The 22,930-nt window shown below is 44.2% G+C and overlaps 1 protein-coding gene across 7 annotated transcripts in view; it reads left to right on the top strand.

Annotated features, from left to right (window-relative positions):
- The first annotated feature begins 2,190 nt into the window (after window positions 1-2,190).
- LOC126355863 (protein FAM135A) overlaps window positions 2,191-22,930 on the top strand; it is a 528,171-nt gene continuing 507,431 nt past the window's right edge. For 2 of the 7 annotated variants that reach the window (XM_050006355.1, XM_050006359.1), the window contains exons 1-2: window positions 2,243-2,562; window positions 3,470-3,570. In XM_050006355.1, coding sequence (XP_049862312.1) covers window positions 3,494-3,570 — 77 coding nt within the window. In that variant the 5' untranslated portion in view covers window positions 2,243-2,562; window positions 3,470-3,493. Of the gene's footprint in view, window positions 2,832-3,357; window positions 3,395-3,469; window positions 3,571-22,930 lie in introns of those variants that run through there. The other 5 variants (XM_050006358.1, XM_050006352.1, XM_050006354.1 and 2 more) reach the window with 4 other exon arrangements.

The following is a 22,930-nucleotide window of genomic DNA, read 5'->3' as shown; positions in this document are numbered from 1 at the left end:
GGCCTCCGGACAATAAGTTCTAGAAAGTTATCAAAGAAATCATTTAGTAATGTTTCGCAGAACGTCTTGTGACGCCCTACACTTAACAACATTGTAAGTTTCTCAGTCGATTATTGGATGATTAAAATCTCCTCCAATGATGACAGCATGACTCAGGAACTTAAGCATTATTGAACTTAGGCTTTCCCCTAAGGTGTTTGGTGTCTTCTGAAGGTTAATCTGGTGCCGATTGAAGGATCAGATGATAAAGTTGATGCCCAAATCTTGCTCAGGCAATAACGCATACTGCTTCAATTTCTACGTTGGTGGATTTGAGTTTCTTACCTGTTGCGACAAACACACAATCTCTTTTACCGTTAGCCTGCCCTTTAGATACACACTTGGATATTCCCCAAAAATTTCACTGCGGTCAATTTCGGGTTTTAATGAGCTTTCTATACTTCATAATATTATGTGAGCTCCACTGTGTTCCAGGAACACTTCAAACTCTGGCACTTTGTTGCAAATGTTTCGGCATTTAAACACTAGGATTTTAACGCTCTCTTCTGTAGGCGACATTTCTTTAGATTTAACACCGATATTTTCGGGTCCCCTACAGCAGCCTATATGTGGACTGGATGGAGAGTCACCTAATCTAAAAAACTTTTGTGTACGTTGCACAATAACGGATGCATTAAGAATGATACTAACTAGTTATTACATAACAAACTCGATAATAACAATTAGCATTGTTAATAAAACTAATAATTGGCAATAATAATAATAATAAATAATGGAGGCATAAAGAATGATATTGATTAGTTTAGCACTTTTGTAGCATTGTTTTATATTAGAAGAAGTGGGAAGGATAATGAAAGAGGAGAATATTAAAATGAAAGTGTCAATGGCTTTTGAGAAAGAAGAGAATTTCGATAGAGAACTGTGTATACAAGGGAAGGGAAAAGTGGTGGGGAAGGGAGGGTTGATGAGAGTGAGCTGCAGACATGTATATGGAAGAGATACTTGTGACAGAAGGTGGGCCTTTAGCTGTCTTTTGAAGTTTTGAAAGGACTTTAATTTCGCTAATATTTCGAGGAAGATTGTTCCAAAGTCGAGTTTCCGTTAGAGAAAATGACTTAGAGAACACGGAAGCGTTGTGTAGTAGTAGAGCAATCTTTTTTTCTGAAAACAGAATTCCCCTGTAACGAAATGTTTGTTGTAAGGTGCTAGTGTTGTTACGCGTTTATAATTCAGGCGACTCAAGAGCAGGTCAGACAATATGACGTTTAATTGCTGAGAGGTCAAGAGTTTTTGGTATCGGAAAGCTGCCGAATTTAGATTAAAACATGTACCACTTCTCTACACTGCGCTGTAATCAAAGAGTAATCGAAAAAAGAAGATAACTTTAATACAAACAGTTATGAAGCTGGCGCAGCAGTAAACATGTTTAGCAACATTTAGTGGGAATATCATTTGTTCAGTTGTACTGTAGTTTTTATGTTGTTCCACTTTTTCTGTTTACGTGAAAGTCAGAGCGGTTGCTTTTCCCATTAAATAATAACGATAAAGTCAGTATAAAACTAGTGTTAATCGACCATTAAAGGAATTAATATAAACTTCGTCGTATTGAGAGATGTTAGATTTGTAAAGACGTACTGTACTATGATTATACTTTACCGGCAAATAAAATGAGAAACAAAGACTTTAGACATCACTCTAAACGTTACAGCTTTGTGTACTTCATATTTGCTTTGCTGTTGTAAGGCCATTTCACGTATGTCATTCGTCCGAAACAGTACGCACGATACCCTAAAGATCTAAACGTGGGAAGTATGCTACCATTGTATAAATTAACTAACAAAGGTAAGAGAAAATATAAATACGGCACTCCTAATCATGAGAAATAGTACTGAAATCTGTGGCCGAAAAACTAAATTAAAATTAACAGACAATAACGTAGGTCTAACACATATTTAACTACTACCAAATCAAATAAATAACGAATTACGAAGAAATATAAGCAAATGTGCGCACTGCAACTTTGTTTATTTTTCCATGTCCACCTGCAAAGACGACCGAAAAGCAGATTCCGTCGACTGCAGCTGAACTTTGCAGCTGTTTGTCCTTCAACGTTTCGTCAATGACTAACAGATGGCTCTTTAGCAGATGTTCAAGTAGTCTTACAGTTCTCCGTAAGATGTCAGGACGAGTATCAGCGCTGCCAACAGCAGCCGTTCCGGCAGCGGCCAGAGCATTTGTGCACGGTTTTACACGTGTAACGCACACTTTATATAGAGTATGAGATATATTTAAGATATAACACGTGTTCTGCACGTTGTTTACAATGTTATATGTCAAACTTTATTTGTCGTCAAGTTGCAAGTATTCAACATTTTGTAGAACTGTTGGCAATGATGAATCCGAGAAACAAGTTTCGATGATGGCGGCGGGGTGGCTTTGACATTTCGGAATGAGGCGGACTATGTATAAAATACCGCGTTTTAAGTTATTTTTTCGGTGTTTGTCGTGTGCGCCTAAGTGTAGTGTGACGTTGCTTGTCTTAAGCACTTTATTAATTTCAGGGTAAGAGGTTTTTTTTGTAATCGATAGTGTCATATGTAGCGGCGAAAATATAATTTCAAAAGGAGCTGTTTTGCGTGTGTATGCGTCAAGAATTCAGCATGAGTTCAGTTGTCTTTTGCAAGGTGCAGTTATTTTTTGTTTCTAGTACTTGCTTGACAGTGGAATAAGAAATGTTGCATTTCAGTCGATTCAGTTAGTTCCCTCATGAGAATTTCAGTGTTTCTAATACAGGATCTGCGAGAATGATCGTCGCTTGATAAAGTGGAAAGGTCAGTTTCCTGTAAACAATATTCTCACTTTCTTTAATACTAGTAACGACAACATTGAAACTGAAAATATGTAGGCCTATAATGATTGTTATAATTATGATTTGCATTGACGTTCCTCATGCGTCAATTGACTCCCGTTAACAAACAGAATGAAAAATGTTGGAGACCGCAGTAGAATATAGATGGACTGTGTGCTCTATCAACTGTTCTTGCGCTTCCAGCAGATATTGCTGAATGCCATTACACACATGTCAGTATTCCAAAGTTCCCTTAGAGGTTAGTAAACAGCATGAGAGAGACGTGTTTACGTGACATTTTATTCAGCATTTTTTGTTCCATGAAGTGTAAAAAGAGTCTGCAGTCATCCACCTGCTGTATTAGATTCACATAATTTCCACTCTCTGAAACATGCAAAAAATTTGAGGGGTGTTATGATCCGGTCCGGTATATGAGAGTAGTCATCGGATTTGGTATCATATGTCATACTGTCGTTCATGCTGCATTCATCCACTTTGAGCGAAAGATCAAGTGCAGTTTCAGTGCGACAAACACTAAAATATTACGTAAGACATCGTATCGTTCATTTTCGTATTTGGCGTCCATCTGTGCAACTGTAAGAATACAAACTTATTTCGCAGGATGGCGAGTCCTAACGTCCCGCCATGAGTGAGCTTCAGGCCACGGTGGAGTTCTCAGTAGAGCTCTACAAGTTCTACAATGTGGATCTTTTCCAGAGAGGGTGAGTAACATTTGATTTGCCTTTTATCCGTCATGAATATGTGCCGGCCTATTATGCCACATTTCAGCAGGGCACACATTTCCCAGGTAGACTTGTATTACCAACGAAATTTAATTTCCTTAACGGGTAACACAGCTGTTAGGATTTTTAATCTTTGGTGTTATTTGAATATTGCTTGTAAATGAGGATCTAGACTCTGGGAACAGACTGCAGCGAATGCGACGCCCTTGGCAAATGATACGCAGTGGCTGACCCGCGGCAAATTGCGGCATGAGAAGAAAGTGAAACGTTATTTTTCTTTTAACTGCTAAAAGATCTTTTATCATTTGAATTGAGAATTAGTTTTGGGATAACTAAGTTTGACGTTCTATCGGAGGTGTACATGGTACACTGTTGGGTGGTTAACGTCACTGAACGCAAAAGATATAATTTTCAGTCGGTCCTGTCTTTCATGTTTTGTATCGTTCAGTAGGTGACAGTACAACTTTTGTAATACCCTTTGTGATGCATACAGACATTCAGACCAGCGAAACAAAAAATTCTAGAAAGGAAACAAACCTTAGATATTGGGAAATTAGGTCTCACGATTTGTCACAAAATACGATCTCTGGTCGTGCTAGCTGACAGCAATTTGCTTCCACGCACTATTGTACAACTGTGCGCCAAGATTGCGTCCTTGGCGTTTTTAAGTGTCTAGCTTTAGGTCTTCCACTTCCATTACTTAATATAATCATACTTTAAACAGACTATACTGTTGAGCTACAGGGTTCAACTCAAACTGTTTGAAGAAATAAGCGATTACGAGTAAAAGAGTAAAAATTTGTCGCTGTTGTAAAAAAAAAAAAAAAAAAAAAAAAAAAAAAAAAAAAAAAAAAAGAGAGAGAGAGAGAGAGAGAGAGAGAGAGAGAGAGAGAGAGAGAGAGAGCAGTTCGTTTGTATTCTGTTTTCATCAGTTGGAGTGAATCATCCGTTTATTGGGATCTCGTAGTTTCCAAGGGTATTTTGAATAGTGTAACGACATTAACTTAACAGCTGTCTTTGGTCTAGAAGAAGCTATCGTTTATAACCGACGTAAGTCGTTTGGTAAGGGGCTGAAACGTACAGTGAAAACGATAAACCTGTTCAATGTCTGGACGTATAGTCAAGGGTACCAGTCCGAGAGGAATTGTGAAAAATGCCTACGAGTGTTTTTGTATTATAACCCCTCGTGTCATTTTTCATCAAGTAGAAAAGTTTTTTATGTATAGGTCGAAACTTAGGGCTTTACTTATTAGTATTTCAGTTTGGTCTGACGAGTACAGCAGCAGCAGTTGCGTTGCCATGAAGTAGTGGTTGGCATCTTTTCACTAGATGGAAGCAACGTGTTCACACATTAATTTCAGTTTTTTTAAATGTAGCCGAAAGCTGGTGTTACATGTGTCCGTTTAATTCTCAATGCGTTTCTCTTCGGCGTGACCGAGCCAGAGATTAACATAAATAGTAGAGTGCTTCAATTTTACGAGACAGTAGACTTAATTGCCAGAGCTTTTCTCTCCGAATGTATCTAAGTGAACATAACGATCTGTACTTTACGAACAACTGAGAAATGCATGGCAGGCGATACTTTCCAGTGTATCGGGTACTAGGGTTCGTTCTGTTCAGTTCTTCTGATGTCTGCTTAAATGCCTCTGTGCGCGATCCTTACAGGAGTGATTCTTAGAGTGTTGCAATGTATTGCTAAATTCCGCACTTGGTGCTGGTTCTTTGAATTTTTTTGTGTAAGCTTTCACAGGACATTCGGTATCTGTGTTCAAGTGTCTGCCAGTTACAGTTTCTCAGCATTTCCGTGACTCTTCCATTGGTTAAACTCACTCTGCAATCGTTGCCGAATTTTATTTTGAAAGAATGACATTCGAACGATTTTATTTTCACGTACTATTTTGTCTTCGTTGCACTATTACTCTCCCACTACTCGATGATCTGGTAGGGTAACTAACTGGTGCACGGTGAGGTAAAAGAGGTACACACACACACACACACACACACACACACACACACACACATAATCACTGACACTTGATACTACACTGTTAAGTTCAAAAGGCGATGTTGGAACGAAGAATTAGTATAGAAGTGTGTGGCGAAGTCTCAAACAGTACCGAATAAATCTCCCAAAAAAAGGGATCCCATGGAGAACGTCTCTGACAAGGAAACTATTCAAATACGTAAATTTCTTTTTATTTGTAGCACAGAAGACATAATGTGCAATGTTACTATGAATTTGTGAATTATTTTACATCCAGAAGTGTTAGTTTTAAAAAATCCCCGTGACACTGTTGGTGTCGTACAAGGAGCAGGCCCACAGGAAATTCTTTCATTCATTCTCAAAATAAAGCGTAATACTCACAGGGAGCGTGAGGGTCCGTGCTCTGGCGGGTTATTGAACAGAATTGTACCCTTGTCTTTCATTTCTTTCTGTACTTACATTGAATCCTCAGACTGTGTACAAGCATATTATGAATTGTGGGCAGAGGGCCATCAGAAACTAGTTGATATAACTGGGACAAAAGTAAATAGCTCAAGAAACATGTTTTTCTCGGATGAGTCTTTCAACTCTAAAATTAAAATTCATGTATATTACTGGCTCGCATCGAATTAGAAGCAGTAGTAACCAGTAAACGAATGGAATTGATATATTGGGACAGTAATATTAAATTATTTTATAGCTTGCCATTTTTAATAAATTGTTGAATTTCTTCATATTAGTGCATTAACTTCCGTATTTTATCAATAAAAATAACAAACGTGGTCTGATCCCCTGCTTTGGGCTCGATTCTCAGTGACCACCTTAGATTCTTCTGCTAGGGCCAAATTGGGTAGACTCAACCTCATGGTCAGCTGCTTGACAATAAGCCGTGAAACTGACCTGCAAATTGCAGAAGTGGCGCGAAATTGAAAGGCTTGCACGGATCTGGGTGTGACCTACCCACCTCCCCCCGCTCCCCCCTCCCCCCTCCCCCCCTCACGTTGCGTGACAAATACATGTTCGATTTCTGTTTATGCGTCACATTGTTCGGTATGCAATCTGTTACTGTTTACCCATACAATAAAACTACAGTGGTCTATAGGTATTAAGTGAGAACTTCTATAATAAATAATTTGCAATGTATTGTTGTTTTTAGCATGTGTATACAGTGATACACACTAAGAATATCTGCAGCAGATAGGCTTCTAGTGCCGTCATCTTTTTGAGGCCGATGTCGTTTCCCGGATAACTGTAAGCTCTCGGCTTATTTCTGTACTCGATTATCTTTCGTCCTGCTAGACAATTTGTGATGTTATCGATTCATCTCTTCCTTGCCCGTCGTGTTGTCTCTTGCCATTGAGTTGTTTCTCAGACTTTACAGTTCTTTGTCGGTCCTTTCTTTTCAGATTACCAAATCATCTCACTAAAGCTTCAGCACACATCTCATTAAGGGTTTGTTTCACTTAAAGCTAGTGTATGCCGTTGTTTGCCTTTTGCTTAGCTGCTCCTGATTTGTAAAATCGCATTTCGTAAACGATAATTAGTGTTTAACGCCCCCTAGACGATGAGATCATTCAAGATGCATATCATTACAAAGAATTTCATCCCTACTGCTTGTGGAGTGTTGTATTCTGTTGGTTTCGGTGCGGCTTTCTAGACTGTATTAGGGCTAGTAACTGATAGAAAGAAGCTCTTCTTGAATATGAATCTGTGCGTTAAAGAATTTCCTTGTCCTAAAGAACCTTTCTCACCAGGTGATACAACTGTGCTTCATTGTGTGTACCCTACGAGAGATTTCTGCAGAAGGGCGATTTTCTCTTATGCATCTTTTACAGATGTTCCGTTGACCGCCAGACAAAACTTTCGCTTTAGACTTGTTTTTGATGCGAAATTGCGTGAAAATGCTATTCCAGTGTTTTAACGTTTCTTAATAAATGAAAATCACATGTTTGCTTTTGTTCTACAATATTACTTTTATTGTGTTAACGGGTATTCGGCTTACAAGGCCATCTTCAGACATTAACTTTCCTTGTACGAAACTCTCGTTTTCGGCTGTTATTAAAACATCTGCAAAGGAGAGAGCCTTTCGTTTCGTATCTTGCGTAGAACACTAGTTCTCTTGCGATCAGATGGGAGTTATGGTCTGTCTCAAAACGGGTGCTGTGAATTACGATGAAAGTCGAAATCTACGCTTTTAGTGACCACGCCACAAGCATTGGTTGGCAGCCGCATTTTTCTCGGTTCCGATAACCGAATCTGGAGAGCCGGCTGAGAACGAGTGTGGATAACATTCCTTTTTTATCTACATAGTGATTCAGTTTTACAGTAAAGCGATGAATGTGGACCGGGTGAGGTCTGTCCGTTGTTAAGTTTGGTTGACCATGTCATCCAGGTACTTGCGTTAACTGTAGGATAGTCAGCATGGAAGTGGAACTTGGTCTATCTACGAGGGAGCCTCTGCGACCTTGGGCGAAAGGTTGGTTTCATTGGTGATACATATTTACAGTATGACACGGTACGGTATCCAGAAAACTTACATGTAAACAGTCTCTGGCCGCTGAAGCCTATGCAGCTACAGTTTTGGGATTGTGCGTAAAAGCACACATCAGCTGATCGGGATTCTAGGCAACAGTTACTCCAGCGCTAGGACTCAATTTGGAAGAAAAATAAGGAAGGTCAAATTTCAACTTGCAGCCGAGAGTTTCGATCATGTATGGACTCTTCATCCTATACCAATTTTGTGCTATACGTTAAACTTTACGAACCAGTGGTATCGAAAATTTAACCGTGTGCGCAAATTTCGAGTAGTCTATTCTCCAGGGTTGGTGTACTTCCTTGCTGAATCAGTCATTACTGTTTGACTTTAGACATTTTTGAGGAAGCGAGCAAAATAAATCAAACTTGTCCTCTCTTATAGAAATAAGGACAGTTGAAATGAGGGACTGAATTAAAGATAAGCTGCCATGTTGAAGGAGAGGGGCTGGAGGGAGGGGGGGGGGGGGAGGAACGGAGGTAGAGGGGAAGTATTTCCGTTACCACAGGGACCGGAGTAGTTCGGATTGTCACCAAACCAGGTTCTACCCGTTTCTGAGAGTCGAGGTCATCATGGACAAGACTCCAAATATTAAAACATTTGACTGCAGGACGATTGTGGGCTCCCGACGCATGGTACACATATTAACGGTCGTGCAGGCACTGAGGTTTCAGGTGACATCGTGTTGGTGTTCTGTGAGTAGCTCGATTCGAGGAAAACCACCGCCGCGAGAGTTGGGCTCGCCTTTGACTGGTTGTGAATTGAATCGTAAACGCGAGTAATTGCGACACAGTGCAATCAGTCGTTGGCAAGCGGTGGACACCTGCAGCTTACAGTGAGGTGGTGATTCTGGATGATCGGAATACTCACCATATGACCAGAATAACTACCTCATTATTGGATAGAGAAGCCAAATGTGTACCTCTGCCTGCCGTAAGTCACGCACAGATGTTAGCATGATTGTGGGTACAACGGTATTCGACAATCGACGCATGGGAAGAGGTCACCAACAGTGGTGTCGTGATGCTATTCAGAACATACCGATGGCCAGGTACAAGTACCAGACGAGACGATGCATCCAATTTGCCAACAGGGACCGTTCAGCGTGCGTTCCGCTGTGTCCTCGAATGAAAAAAATGGAATAATCGTGTGGCATCATTGACCGGAAGAAGCCATCTGGAGTCTTTCTCCCGCGTGGTGCATGTCTCTCTCTTAGACACCACGTTGGCGAGATGCGCATCTTTGTGGCGAAGATGGGATGAAATGATGACAACACCAGCATCTAGTTCCTTAGCGAAGAAAATCTCCGATCTGGCCGGGAATTGATCCCGGGACCGCGTGATCTAGAGGCAACGACACTAACCACGAGCTACGGACCCCTGTTTGGATTGGCCGCGGAAAGGGGGGGGGGGGCTCGCTAGGATACTGTACATTCCACAAGCCAAGGTAGAGTGAATAGCGGCAGGTACATCGTACCAGTAATGTGGATTTTGTCACCTATTCCAGTCCCATACTGGGCGACAGAAAAAAGACTGTATTTCTCTGTACGTGCCCTGACCATGACCGCTATGCAAGTTTGTAAGGTTACAGATATAGTGACTCTTTGAAAATCTATATCCGTACCTTACACGTAGCTGCCTGGCGCACAACACTGACTCCCGGTGGACCCCCAGTGATCGAGAAGCTCGGTTTGGCGCTACCGTTACTGGGGTCGCGGCTGGATGTAAGGCGTGGTTGGACGACGCGTAGTTCGATAAATCCGTCAAATGTTGCAGTGTTCGTGGGACGGTACTGAAAACTTATCAATATTAGAAGCGAGTCGTTAGCAGAGATCGGTAGAACCAGTGTCCATAAGAGTGAACGTCAGCACGTGTGATGGAAACGTTAGGAGTGTACCGTAACTTGTGCTAGAGACAATAAACCTTTCAGTTCTATGAAGCCAGTGGCTCCTTTCGAATCCTTTTCATATCTGCTAGAACTAACTGAGCGTGAAGATTTTTAATGTCAAGTGTGGTGATTTTGTTAGGGCATGAATCGGTAGGCACACGGTCCCATTTTTCACCTACATCTACATGGACGCTCTGCAAATTATTCGATTATGATGATGATTTGACCCTATGGAGGTCGTCGTCAACAAAATATTTTCGCATTCGGAGAAAAAGGTAGGTGATCGAAATTTCTTCGAATACAGGATTTTCTACATTTACCCGACAGAGTTGCCCGAGAGCTACGTCGTGTTCCTTGCAGGTGAAGCATCCCCAACTCTCTTGTGGTTCCCTTTTTAGGTACTCCACGTCGACGTCTGCTCGTAGATACGTATCGTCGGTGGGTTTTCCGGCTTTACTTCCCGACGTGACAGCGACGACTCTCCGATAAGGTGCGGGCCTTGGATTTTGCTATTACTGGGAGTCTTGTAAATATCGCTTTTATTTACTAATTGGCCCGGCTAAAACTCTCCCCATTTAAGATTAAGGCAGCCTGCGCCACCTTTCGGAGGGAGTGGGGATGTCAGAGTCACAAAAGTCCGTAAAACACGTAAACGTTCACTTCAGTTAGCGTGTTAGTTAAATGTCTACGCTTTCCGCTAGATGGCGCTGACTTGCTGCTGAATAGCTTTGGTTCCGTAAAACCTTCACTGATTAGTACTAGGTAAATGAAATAAATACAACACTCCTGTATTTCAGTTTCACTCTATATTCAAGGATTAAGATGGTGATGGATGATGGTCTATTTAAAAGGTTCCTAGCGTGGAAGAATCTCAATAGTCCGCAAATGCCGATATGCACGCGCTCTACGTCCAGATTCGCAACTAACGGCACACGACACTTTCAAAAGCCCACCTCTGAATTCACTCGTATCATCAGATAATTTGAGTTTGTGTCGTCTATATGTCCATAAAGTTCCAATCTAGCACTAAAGTCCTAAAATCCCCTTAATCCTCCGTTGCTACCAACAGTCAGAATCGTACGCTACATCACTTTTATTCTCCGTAATCTAACAGTTTATCGTGAATCTTAACATGATAAAGTCCAATCTAATTATTGTCTCGCTGACTGACACGGGTTCCCCGCCCTTTAACGAAACAATCAAGGAAAAAAGGCGGCAATAATGACGATCAGGCCTTTTTATAGGTTTTTCATCACAAGAGTTTAATGTCACTGCCTTCTCCATGACGGAGCTTCCGTGGCTTTGCTGTACTTAGACGTTAAACTGTTAGCTGATATACTACAATTTTGATCTGCAATTACCGAACTCTGATTCTACACTATTTTCCCCTCTAGAAATTTTATTCTTAATTTTAAATTACTCTTTGTATGGCTTTTTATCACTGTAAAGTGAACCGAGCTGTTACACAGGCTTGTTGTTGTGGTCTTCAGTCCAGAGACTGGTTTGATGCAGCTCTCCATGCTACTCTATCCTGTGCAAGCTCCTTCATCTCCCAGTACCTGCTGCAACCTACATCCATCTACGTTTTTTACCCTCCACGCTGCCCTCCAATACTAAATTTGTAATTCCTTGATGCCTCAGAACATGTCCTACCAACCGATCCCTTCTTCTGGTCAAGTTGTACCACAAACTTCTCTTCTCCTCAATGGTATTCAATACCTCCTCATTAGTTATGTGACCTACCCATCTAATCTGAAGCATTCTTCTGTAACACCACATTTCAGAAGCTTCTATTCTCTTCTTGTCCGAACTATTTATCATCCATGTTTCACTTCCATACATGGCTTCACTCCATATAAATACTTTCAGAAACGACTTCCTGAAACTTAAATCTATACTCGATGTTAACAAATTTCTCTTCGTCTGAGACGCTTTCCTTGCCGTTGCCAGTCTACATTTTATATCCTCTCTACTTCGACCATCATCAGTTATTTTTCTCCCCAAATATAAAATCTCCTTTACTACTTTAAGTGTCTCATTTCCTAATCTAATTCCCTCAGCATCACCCGACTTATTTCGACTACATTTCATTATCCTCGTTATGCTTTTGTTGACGTTCATCTTATATCCTCCTTTCAAGACACTGTCCATTCCGTGCAACTGCTCTTCCAGGTCCTTTTCTGTCTCTGACAGAATTACAATGTCATCGGCGAAGCTCTTCTCCATGGATTTTAATACCTACACCGAATTTTTCTTTTGTTACCTTCACTGCTTGCTCAATATACAGATTGAATAACATAGGGGAGAGGCTACAACCCTGTCACCCTCCCTTCGCAACCACTACTTCCTTTTCATGCCCCTCGACTCTTGTAACTGCCATCTGGTTTCCTGTACAAATTGTAAATAGCCATTCGCTCCCTGTATGTTACCCTTGCCACCTTAAGAATTTGAAAGAGACTATTCAAGTCGACGTTGTCGAAAGGTTTCTCTAAGTCTACAATTGCTAGGAACGTAGGTTTGCCTTTCCTTAATCCTTCTTCTAAGATAAATCGTAGCGTCAGTATTGCCTCAGGTGTTCCGATACCTCAACGGAATCCAAGCTGATCTTCCCCGAGGTCGGCTTCTGCTACACAGGCTTACCCATTTAAAACTTAGCACCCTTCTGTACGGGCTATGCCGATCTAGTTCGGTCCCAGTCTGTAGGAGGGACTTGAGCAGTGAGAGATTGCGGGCCGCGGAAGCCCACTCCACTCGGCTGCGCTGTGCTGTTCGGACAGTGCGGCAGCTCGCCGGCCGCTCCCTCTATATTTAGCCGTAGCGCAGCGCGACGCGGCGCGCTCGGCCCCGCCCCGCGCCTCGACACTCGGTTTGTTTTCGGGCAGTCTGGGCGCGCCCGGCTGTTTGCCAGCGCGGCGCGGCGCGGCGCGGATGTGCCGGGATATCGACCTCTGGGCCGCGCCGCGCCGCCCCTGCAGCCGACGCTCGGCGCCGGCGGCCCGGCTGCGTCTTGCACGGCGGCTCGCCCGCGCCACTGGCGGGAAAGCAACAAGCACGTAACAGTGCGCGACTCTCTGTGTACTCAGGCCGGCTGCAATTACAACTACACAGGAGCGCCACTGCATTCACATCTACACTACTGGCCATTACAATTGCTACACGACGAAGGTGGCGTGCTACAGGCGCGAAATTTAACCGACAGGAAGAAGATGCTGTGATACGCAAATGGTTAGCTTTTCAGAGCATTCACACTAGGTTGGCGCCGGTGGTGACACCTACAACGTGCTGACACGAGGAAAGTTTCCGACCGATTTCTCATACACAAACAGCAGTTGACCGGCGTTGCCTGGTGAAACGTTGTGATTCCTCGTGTAAGGAGGAGAAATACGTACCATCACGTTTCCGACTTTGATAAAGGTCGGATTGTAGCCTATCGCGATTGCGGTTTATCGTATAGCGACATTGCTGCTCGCGTCGGTCGAGATCCAATGACTGTAGCAGAATATGGAATCGGTGGGTTCGGAACGGTAATACGGAACGCCGTGCTGGATCCCAGCGGCCTCGTATTACTAGCAGTCGAGGTGACAGGCATCTTATCCGCATGGCTGTAACGGATCGTGCAGCCATGTCTCGATCCCTGAGTCAACTGATAGTGACGTTTGAAAGACAACAACCATCTGCACGAACAGTTCGACGACGTTTGCAGCAGCGTGGACTATCAGCTCGGAGACCATGGCTTCGGTTACCCTTGACGCTGCGTCACAGACATTAGTGCCTGCGATGGTGTACTCGACGGCGAATCTGGGTGCACGAATGGCCATACGTCATTTTTTCGGATGAATCCAGGCTCTGTTTACAGCATCATGATGGTCGCATCGCGGTGAACGCAAATTGGAAGCGTGTATTCGTCATCGCCATACTGGCGTATCACCCGGCGTCATGTATGGGGTGCCATTGGTTACACGTCCCGGTCACCTCTTGTTCGCACTGATGGCACTTTGAACAGTGGACGTTACATTTCAGATGTGTTACGACCGGTGGCTCTACCCTTCATTCGATCCCTGCGAAACCTTACATTTCAGCAGGATGATGCACGACCGCATGTTGCAGGTCCTGCACGGGACTTTCTGGATACAGAAAATGTTAGACTGCTGTCCTGGCCAGCACTTTCTCCAGATCTCTCACCAATTGAAAACGTCTGGTCAATGGTGGCCGAGCAACTGGCTCGTCACAATACGCCAGTCACAACTCTTGATGAACTGTGGTTTCTTGTTGAAGCTGCATGGGCTGCTGTACCTGTACACGCCATCCGAGCTCTATTTCACTCAATGCCCAGGCGTATCAAGGCCGTCATTACGGCCAGAGGTGGTTGTTCTTGGTACTGATTTCTCAGGATCTATGCACCCAAATTGCGTGAAAATGTAAACAGTTCTAGTAGAATATATGTGTCCAATGAATACCCGTTTATCATCTGCATTTCTTCTTGGTGTATCAATTTTAATGGCCAGCAGTGTACACTCCGTATGCCACCTTCTTTGTGTGGCACAGTTAGCTCTACACCTACATACACCGAAGCGGCCAAAAGTCCTGGGATAGCGCTGCGCATGTACACAGCTGACAGTAGTATCTTGTACACAATATCTGGAAGGGCAGTGCGTTGGCGCGGCTCTCGCTTGTACACACGTGATCCATGTGAAAACATTTCCGGCGTCATTATGGCCGCACTACGGGAATTAACCGGCTTTGAACGCGGATCGGTAGTCGGAGCTAGAAGCATGCGACATTCCATTTCAGAAGCCCTTAGGGAATTAAGTACCCAGAGATCCACAGTCTCAAGAGTAAGCCGAGAATACCAAATGTCAACTTACCTCTCTCCACGGATCGTCTTAGCGACGGAGAGGAGCGGCGTTTGCCAATCCTGAGAGACAAGCAACACTGCGCAAAATAACCGCAGAAATCAATGTCGGACGTACGACGGACGTATCCGTTAGGATAGTGCGGCGAAATTTGGCGTTAGTGGGCTATGGCAGCTGACGAGCGACCCGACTGCCTTTGCTAAAAGCACGACATCGCCTGCAGCGCCTCTGCCTCTGCTGGGCCCGCGACCGTATCAGTTGGCCACCAGACGACTGGAAAACCGTGGCCTCGCCAAATCAGTCCAGATTTCAGTTGGTAATAGTTGTGGTAGGGTTAGTGTGGCGCGGATCCCGGAAGGCCATGGACCCAAGTTGCTAACAAGGCATCGTGCAAGCTGGTGGTGGCTCCATAGTGGAGTGGGCTGTGTCATTCTCTGGAAATGGTTATCTTCGGCTACCTGGAGACCATCTGCAGCCACTCGTAAACTTCACGTTCCCGAACAATGAGGGAATTTTTCTCAATGACAGGGCGCCATGGCACCGGCCGCAGTTGTTCGCGGTTGGTTTGAAGAGCATTCTGGACAATTCGAGCGAATGATTTAGCCACCCAGATCGCCCGACATGAATGCCACTGAACATGTATGAGATATATTCAAGAGGTCAGTTTGTGCCCAAAATCCTGCACCGGCAACGGTTCCGCAATGGTGGACGACTGTAGAAGCAGAATGGTTCAGTATTTCTGCAGGGGGCTTCCAGCGACTTGTTGAGTCGATTTCACGTTGAGTTGCTGCACTACGGCGACCAAAAGGAGGTCCGACGCGATATTAGGAGGTCTCCCACGACTCTTGTCACCTCAGTGTATGGTGCATGGCGGAGGGTAACTTCTACCAGTACGAGTCATTCCCTTTCCTGTGACACTCGCAAATGGAGAGAGGGTAACAGACTGTCTGTATGGTTCCTTACGAATCCTGATTTCTCCCATCTCGTCTTCGCAGTCCTTACCAGAAACGCAAGATGGTGGTGGATCGCCCTCCAGTCTTTGGCAAATGCCGGTTATAATAATCTTTCTCAGTAGTGCTTCTCAGACAGAATGTCCTCTTTCTTCCAGGTATTCCCATTTGAGTTCACGGAGCATTTTCATTATACGCGCCTGTTTATCGAAGTTACCGGTAACGAATATAGCAGCAGCACGTGTCTGAAATGCTTGGATGTCTTCCTTTTATCCGAACGAACCGTTAGGGATCCCAAACACTTGTGCAGTACTCAAGAATGGGTCGGACAAGTATTCTGTGGCCTTCATAGATGAGCCACAGTTTCCTAAAATTCTCCCAATTAAACATAGTCAACCATTTGCCCTTCATCCAGCCGACCTTCAGTGGCCGTTCCATTCCATATCGCCTTGCAACGCTATGCCTACATATCTAACTTCGTGACGTACCAATATCTTTTCTTCTTTTTATCTGTTTCATTCGCGAATGGTGCATGTGGGAACTATTGTCTATAAACCTTCGCATAACCTCTAATTTCTCTGATTTTTCTCATTGTGATCATTTAGTGAAACGTACGGGAGAATTATTATTTTGCTCCATTCATCCCAAAAGTACGGTCTGGGAATTTCAGAAGTAAATGTAAATGTCGTGTGGCTAGGGCCTCCCGTCGGGTAGACCGTTCGCCGGGTGCAAGTCTTTCGATTTGACGCCACTTCGGCGACTTGCGCATCGGTGAGGATGAAATGATGATGGTTAGGACAACACAACACAGAGTCCCTGAGCGGAGAAAATCTCCGACCCACCCGGGAATCGAAGCCGGGCGCCTAGGATTGACACTCGTCGCGCTGACCACTTTCTTTTATCTCATTTTGTTCGCTTTCGTTCGTTGTATGTGCTCGGGGCGGACGTCGCAAGACATCCGTTTCAGTTCGTCGTTGACCCATTAACTCAGTTTTTTTTATTACAGAGGGTTAGCTACCCTCTGACCGAACACGCTGAGGTTACCGTGCCGGCACCACTCAGCTACCGGGGGCGGACGTTTCATTAGTAATCTTCTAAGTATCATGATATACAACGCCTCTCTTGTAGCAACTGCCAGAAGAGTTTTTTCAGCATTTCGGTAACGCTCTCGCACCGACTAAACGGGTGATGCATAATATTCCAAATCGGTCGATCAAGTGCTTTGCACGTCACTTCCTTCGTGGATGAATTTCACTTTCTTAAGATTCTTCCAACGAATGTCATCGAGTATCTGCTTTTCGCCAAATTATTTTTATGTGATCATCCTACTTTAGATCGTACCAGATATTTACTCCTAACCATTACTGTTTCCTGTGATTTGTTACCGATAGTATAGTCCAACAGTAGTGGCTCTCTTCGCCTTTTCCATTAATTTACGTTCAGTTTAAACAGGCACTCTCTGGACAGGGTCTTTCTGCATTTCACTACTGTCTTCTAGCATTACATCCTCCCAACAGGCAACAGCATCGCCCACAAAGTGCCTCACGGAGCCTGCAACGCTATCCACTGGATCACTGATATATATTGTTGATCTTGGGGCACTCCTGAAGCTACCACACAGACATATACAAGGTGAATCACCTAAAACTTGCAACACGAATATTGAGGAAATGGAAAGTGCTATTGACGTGCAGTTTTCACATAATGGGTTGGTAGTTGGGATCTTCTATTGTCAGCCAATAGAACAGATTGTGATAATGCTTAAAAAGTGTATTTTTGTGCAAACCTACACTTTTTAAATGGAACGATAACTATTGACGTTAATAAGCTAAAAGTAGGGTAAATTAGAGTCAGTGGTGTTTGTTGCAGGATTCTAACGCGAGTCGTTTAAAAGATATCGTATATTGAAAATTTCCCAGACGGCACTTGTACAAAACTTGTGGTATCACACACCAGAGAACAAAACAAGCTTATACACTAATTATGTGGGTTCCGACCAGTGACGAGACAACTGACCGTCACAGGCTGTGTTCAAAATGAACACCGGCGGCAGCAATACACGCTTCCAGTTTGTTGTGGAACGACTGCTGCACACGTGCGAGCAGTTCAGCGGGAATGTCTGAGCGGGCTGCAGTAATAACGTCGTTGCGTATCATCGGGCGTAGTTGGTATGTCCTTGTAGAGAGCGTCTTTCAGCTTTAACCAAAGAAAAACAGTGTATAGGCGTGGGGAACGGGCAGGCCGAGGTTCAGGTCCTCTGTGTCCAATCCAACAATCTGGAAAAAGTTCGTGATGGACACGTTAAGTACTTGGTGCACTGTAGGCTGGACAGCTATCACGTTGGTATCGCAGGTTCCTCCTACTCTGCAGGGGAACGTCTTCTAGATAGTGTATTAGGAGGCTGCAATACTTGTGCGCGTTCAGTGATCCGTCTATGAAAAACGGGTCTGTGAGCAGACGGTCCACATTCCACCCCACACGTTTATACTCCATGGGCGCTGACATCCTACCTGACGAAGCCAACTCTGATTATCATCGGACCAACCAGCTCTTAATGGATAGAGATGTGATATGGATGGAACTCATGTCGATGGAGAACGAGTAATACACTTGCCTGACTCGTGCCACTTCCTCGTGCGATTGTGCGGGAGTTAGTGCGGATCAACTGAGAGCATTAATTTTCCCCTTTTCTGTCATCACTTATTTCTTTCTGTTACGTTGTCTATGAGGAGGTTGATAACTGCCACGATAGCTGACGTCTATTGAGATATCTTGCAGCATACACTGTAGAAGAACGAACTGCATGCTTCCTACCCTCTCCATACACCATGAGCATGTCGGCTTTTTCTGCACCGGTAAATTTCATCGCCCACTCACGACCTACTGCTTAAACTGCCACACACTGATTCGCAAGTCGCAGTGCACCCGAGAAATACACGACCCCGCAGTAAGCAAACATAACGTCGATCCAAGCAATTCGCACGTTGAACGACACAAACAAGTGTTGGTGTGGAAACTCAAGACTTGGAGGCAATATCATTCTATATGCCGCCTCCTGTTTGGATATGCTACACTTCCCCAAAATTCTCCCAATAAAACGAAGTAGACGATTCGCCTTCCCTACTTCCAGACTGAAGTTACGCCTAATCGCAGTGACTGTGTCAAGTTGCACCCCACTAATGCTATATTCGAACGTTGCAGAACTGTTTTTCTATTCATCCGCGTTAACTTGCATTTTTGTACATCTAGAACAAGCTGCCATTCGTCACACCAACTAGAAAATTTGTTTGAGCCATCTTGTATATTCCTACAGTCTCTCAACGACGAAACCTTCCCATACACCACAGCGTAATCAGCTAACATCCGTAAACTGCTACTCACCATGTCCGTCTGCTCATTTATGTGTGCAGAGAATAAAAGCGGTCCTATTAATACTTCCCTGGGGCTCTCCTGACTATACCCTTGTCTCTAATAAACACTCGCTGTCGATGCCCACGTACTGGATTCTTTTTCTTAAAAAGCCTCAGAGCCACTCACGTATCTGGGAGTGTAATCCGTGTGCTCGTATCTTCAATAATCTGGAGTCGGGCACCTTGTCAACTGATTCAATGAAAATCCGCGATCAAAGAGTTTAATGGACAGTGGACTTTACTAGCTTGTGCTGACCTGAGAATCTGGGTTCACTGGGAAGCATGTCCGGATAGCCGATCGGTTCAGGCGACCACTCGCGTAAAGCGGGAAATGGAGGTTCGAGTCCCGGTCTGGTACAAATTCTCACTTATCACCGCTAAATTTATTTCAGTACTCAGTTGTGGTCGATGTCTGTCTGTTAGAAACGACGTAAACGTGCTAATCGGTTGTACGGAATCAGCACAGTGAAATGGATCGACGTTGACACGCGACAGAAATCAGCTATCGTGCTTTGACGTACCTGTGACCACATCGTGCTGGAAGTTCGCCCTACTTGTTGGTGTATCGGCCGGCCGGAGTGGCCGAGCGATTCTAGGCGCTTCAGTCCGGAACAGCGCGACCGCTACGCTCGCAGGTTCGAATCCTGACTAGGGCATTGATGTGTGTGATGTCCTTAGGTCAGTTAGGTTTAAGTAGATCTAAGTTCTAGGGGACTGATGGCCTCCGCTGTTAAATTCCATAGTGCTCAGAGCCATTTGAACCATTTTGTTGGTGTATCAGCGAGGATTGTGAAAGTTGTTGACATGGAATAGTGCGCAGCTCGCAGCCATGTAACACGGCGTTGTTGTAAAGGATTCTAACTAACGAAGACCGAGCACTAGTGTCTGCTCTTGTCAGTAACATTGGGTTTTGAAACCAGACAGGAATTGCTGCTGTTATTAAACACAGGTGAATCTCAACTATTTTCCCAGCGAATGTTGTGAAAGGAACTGCATGTAATGGACGCTTGGAGTCGGGTACCTAGCAAAGGGCCATGGCTCACAGTGCCGCATAAAGTTGCACGCCTTCAGTGGGACAAACAGCACAGAAACGGGACAGTAGCAGACTGAAGGCGTGTAGTGTGATCAGACGACTAGCGGATTTCTTTTTATCTAGTGGTGCCAGGCATAAAGTACACCGACGGCCCAGTGATGATGAGTTCAACACACAGTGTGTAGTGTGTGGCTCAGGGTGGAGGTCGTTGTGATGTTTTGTGGATGTTTGTAGTGGTACGATTTGGTCCCACATACATTCAGGCCATTATGATGATGAAACAGCACATTTCAACAGTCTTAGTGACGTGTCACCCTTCCTTCTCATGAGTTTACTGTCGTTGCTCTCGTCTTCCAAGATGAAAACAGCTGTGTTCATGTGTCAACGGCCTCGCAGTTTGGTATCTTTTTGGAATCTAATCTTCAGAGTGACTCAACAGGATATTTCAAGCGATACATTTTCTTGTGTCAAAAATAACTATACTTATTTCAGTTTCGATAACACGTTCGTTATCAACAGGTTCTCTGTCTTTCAGTTTTTCTATTAATTTCGAGTATGGTACGCGTCTCTTGTCGCGATCGTGATAATCATTGTGATTAATGCGAGTACTTGCCTGTCGAGCATGGAGCCCCATGCTATTGCAGTAATTCTGTGCCGCAACTTTACTGTCGTAATGTATCTTTTCTCAGACGTGTTTTGTAGGGCAGATTCCTTGCTGTCAAACTAGCACGCTCGTAGGAAGTCCATTGTGGTTCCTCCCACTTTGTTCCTTCATTGTGCACCACAAATTTCGATTAACCTATGTCAGTTCCCACACCTGGATTGACCTACACTTCTTCGGATTTTTTTTTAAGCAAAGTTCGTGGCATGTGGGTGGATAAGGTGGTCGTCAGGTACCCGTACATTGTACTGACCACCCAGGCATCGTACTACTGATGCCTGAGCTCACATCCTCGCGCATACGCACCATTCCGCCAGGTGGCCTTTGTTCTGGCTGAGTGACGCCCATGGGGGAGAGCGCTCATTATGATCAGGTGGCATCGTGGCGGATATTTTTGTCATGAAACGACCAAATTTATCAGCCGACAGCTGCGAGGCCCCAACGGTCTTTTGCAGGCAGACCGCAATTCAGTACAAATCGTCATGGCCCCAGGAACTTCACCTCCTCGGTCACGCCATGGGAGGAAGGCAAAGCCAAGTGACTGGGAGACAACTAATCCCCTCTGTTCCTGGTCTGCACTTAGGCAATTGGAGGGCCCTTTCTGTATGCTAGGCCAGAGTTCCTTGTGGATAAAATTCAAAACGTCTTCGGCGAGCTGTCTTCCCTTAGTAAAGTATGATGTCGTTCCATCCAGTATCAGTTGCAAAGCGATTTATAAAAGATTGCTCTATGGTGTGGTAGGTGGCAGTTGACGCTAAATAACGAAAAGTGTGAGGTGATCCACACGAGTTCCAAAAGAAATCCGTTGGAATTAGATTACTCGATAAATAGTACAATTCTCAAGGCTGTCAATTCAGCAAAGTACCTGGGTGTTAAAATTACGAACAACTTCAGTTGGAAAGACCACATAGATAATATTGTGGGGAAGCCGAGCCAAAGGTTGCGTTTCATTGGCAGGACACTTAGAAGATGTAACAAGTCCACTAAAGAGACAGCTTAGCAGTGTTAGAATATTGATGCACGGTGTGGGATCCTTACCACGTGGGATAGACGGAGGACATCGAAAGGGTGCAAAAAAAAAAAAAGGCAGCTCGTTTTGTATTATCACGTAATAGGGGAAAGAGTTTGGCAGATATGATACGCGAGTTGGGATGGAAGTCATTAAAGCAAAGACGTTTTTCGTCGCGGCGAGATCTATTTACGAAATTTCAGTCAGCAACTTTCTCTTCCGAATGCGAAAATATTTTGTTGAGCCCAACCTACATAGGTAGGAATGATCATCAAAATAAAATAAGAGAAATCAGAGCTCGAACAGAAAGGTTTAGGTGTTCGTTTTCCCCGCGCGCTGTTCGGGAGTGGAATGGTAGAGAGACAGTATGATTGTGGTTAGATGAAGCCGCTGCCAAGCACTTAAATGTGAATTGCAGAGTAGTCATGTAGATGTAGAAGACGGCAAATCCTATCAACTCATTGGCGTTATTCTTTTGCAACCAATTTGGTGATGTACTTGTAATCATAACACCAATAAAAACCCAAGCGTGATGCTGAGATTAATTTTACTCCAGGACCTAACGCTGCAAACGGATGAAATACACAAACATTTGAGGAAGCGAGCGACGCACTTCGGTACGTCCCGTAGTTGAGGGACGCCAGACAAAAAGGTTGACACGGAGCATTCATCCTCCCTTTTGAAGGGGCTTCGCTTCCAGAGAAGATGAAAGTCATCATTTACCACTGCGATGTGAAGTCGTATTTTCCACCCCTGATGCGGTGTTTTAAATGAGAACACTTTGGGTGTACGACCTTCCAAAGTACTTACATCCCCATTTGTAGATACTGTGGCCGACTGCTTCATGAAAATTTACAATGTGGGTTCCCACCTGTCTGTTTCAGTTGCGGGAACAACCATCCTCGCCGATCTCCGAAGTGAACAACCGTGACTAAGGAGCACAAAATACAGGAACTGAAGAACTCCAAACGCCTCTCGTATTTGGAAGCTCGTTTATTCTGTCTCCACTATATCGACTC

The sequence above is a fragment of the Schistocerca gregaria genome, chromosome 3 (assembly GCF_023897955.1).
Source record: "Schistocerca gregaria isolate iqSchGreg1 chromosome 3, iqSchGreg1.2, whole genome shotgun sequence".
Lineage (NCBI taxonomy): Eukaryota > Metazoa > Arthropoda > Insecta > Orthoptera > Acrididae > Schistocerca > Schistocerca gregaria.
The sequence above is the reverse complement of the archived record's forward strand: the minus strand, read 5'-3'. Positions and strand labels throughout refer to the sequence as shown.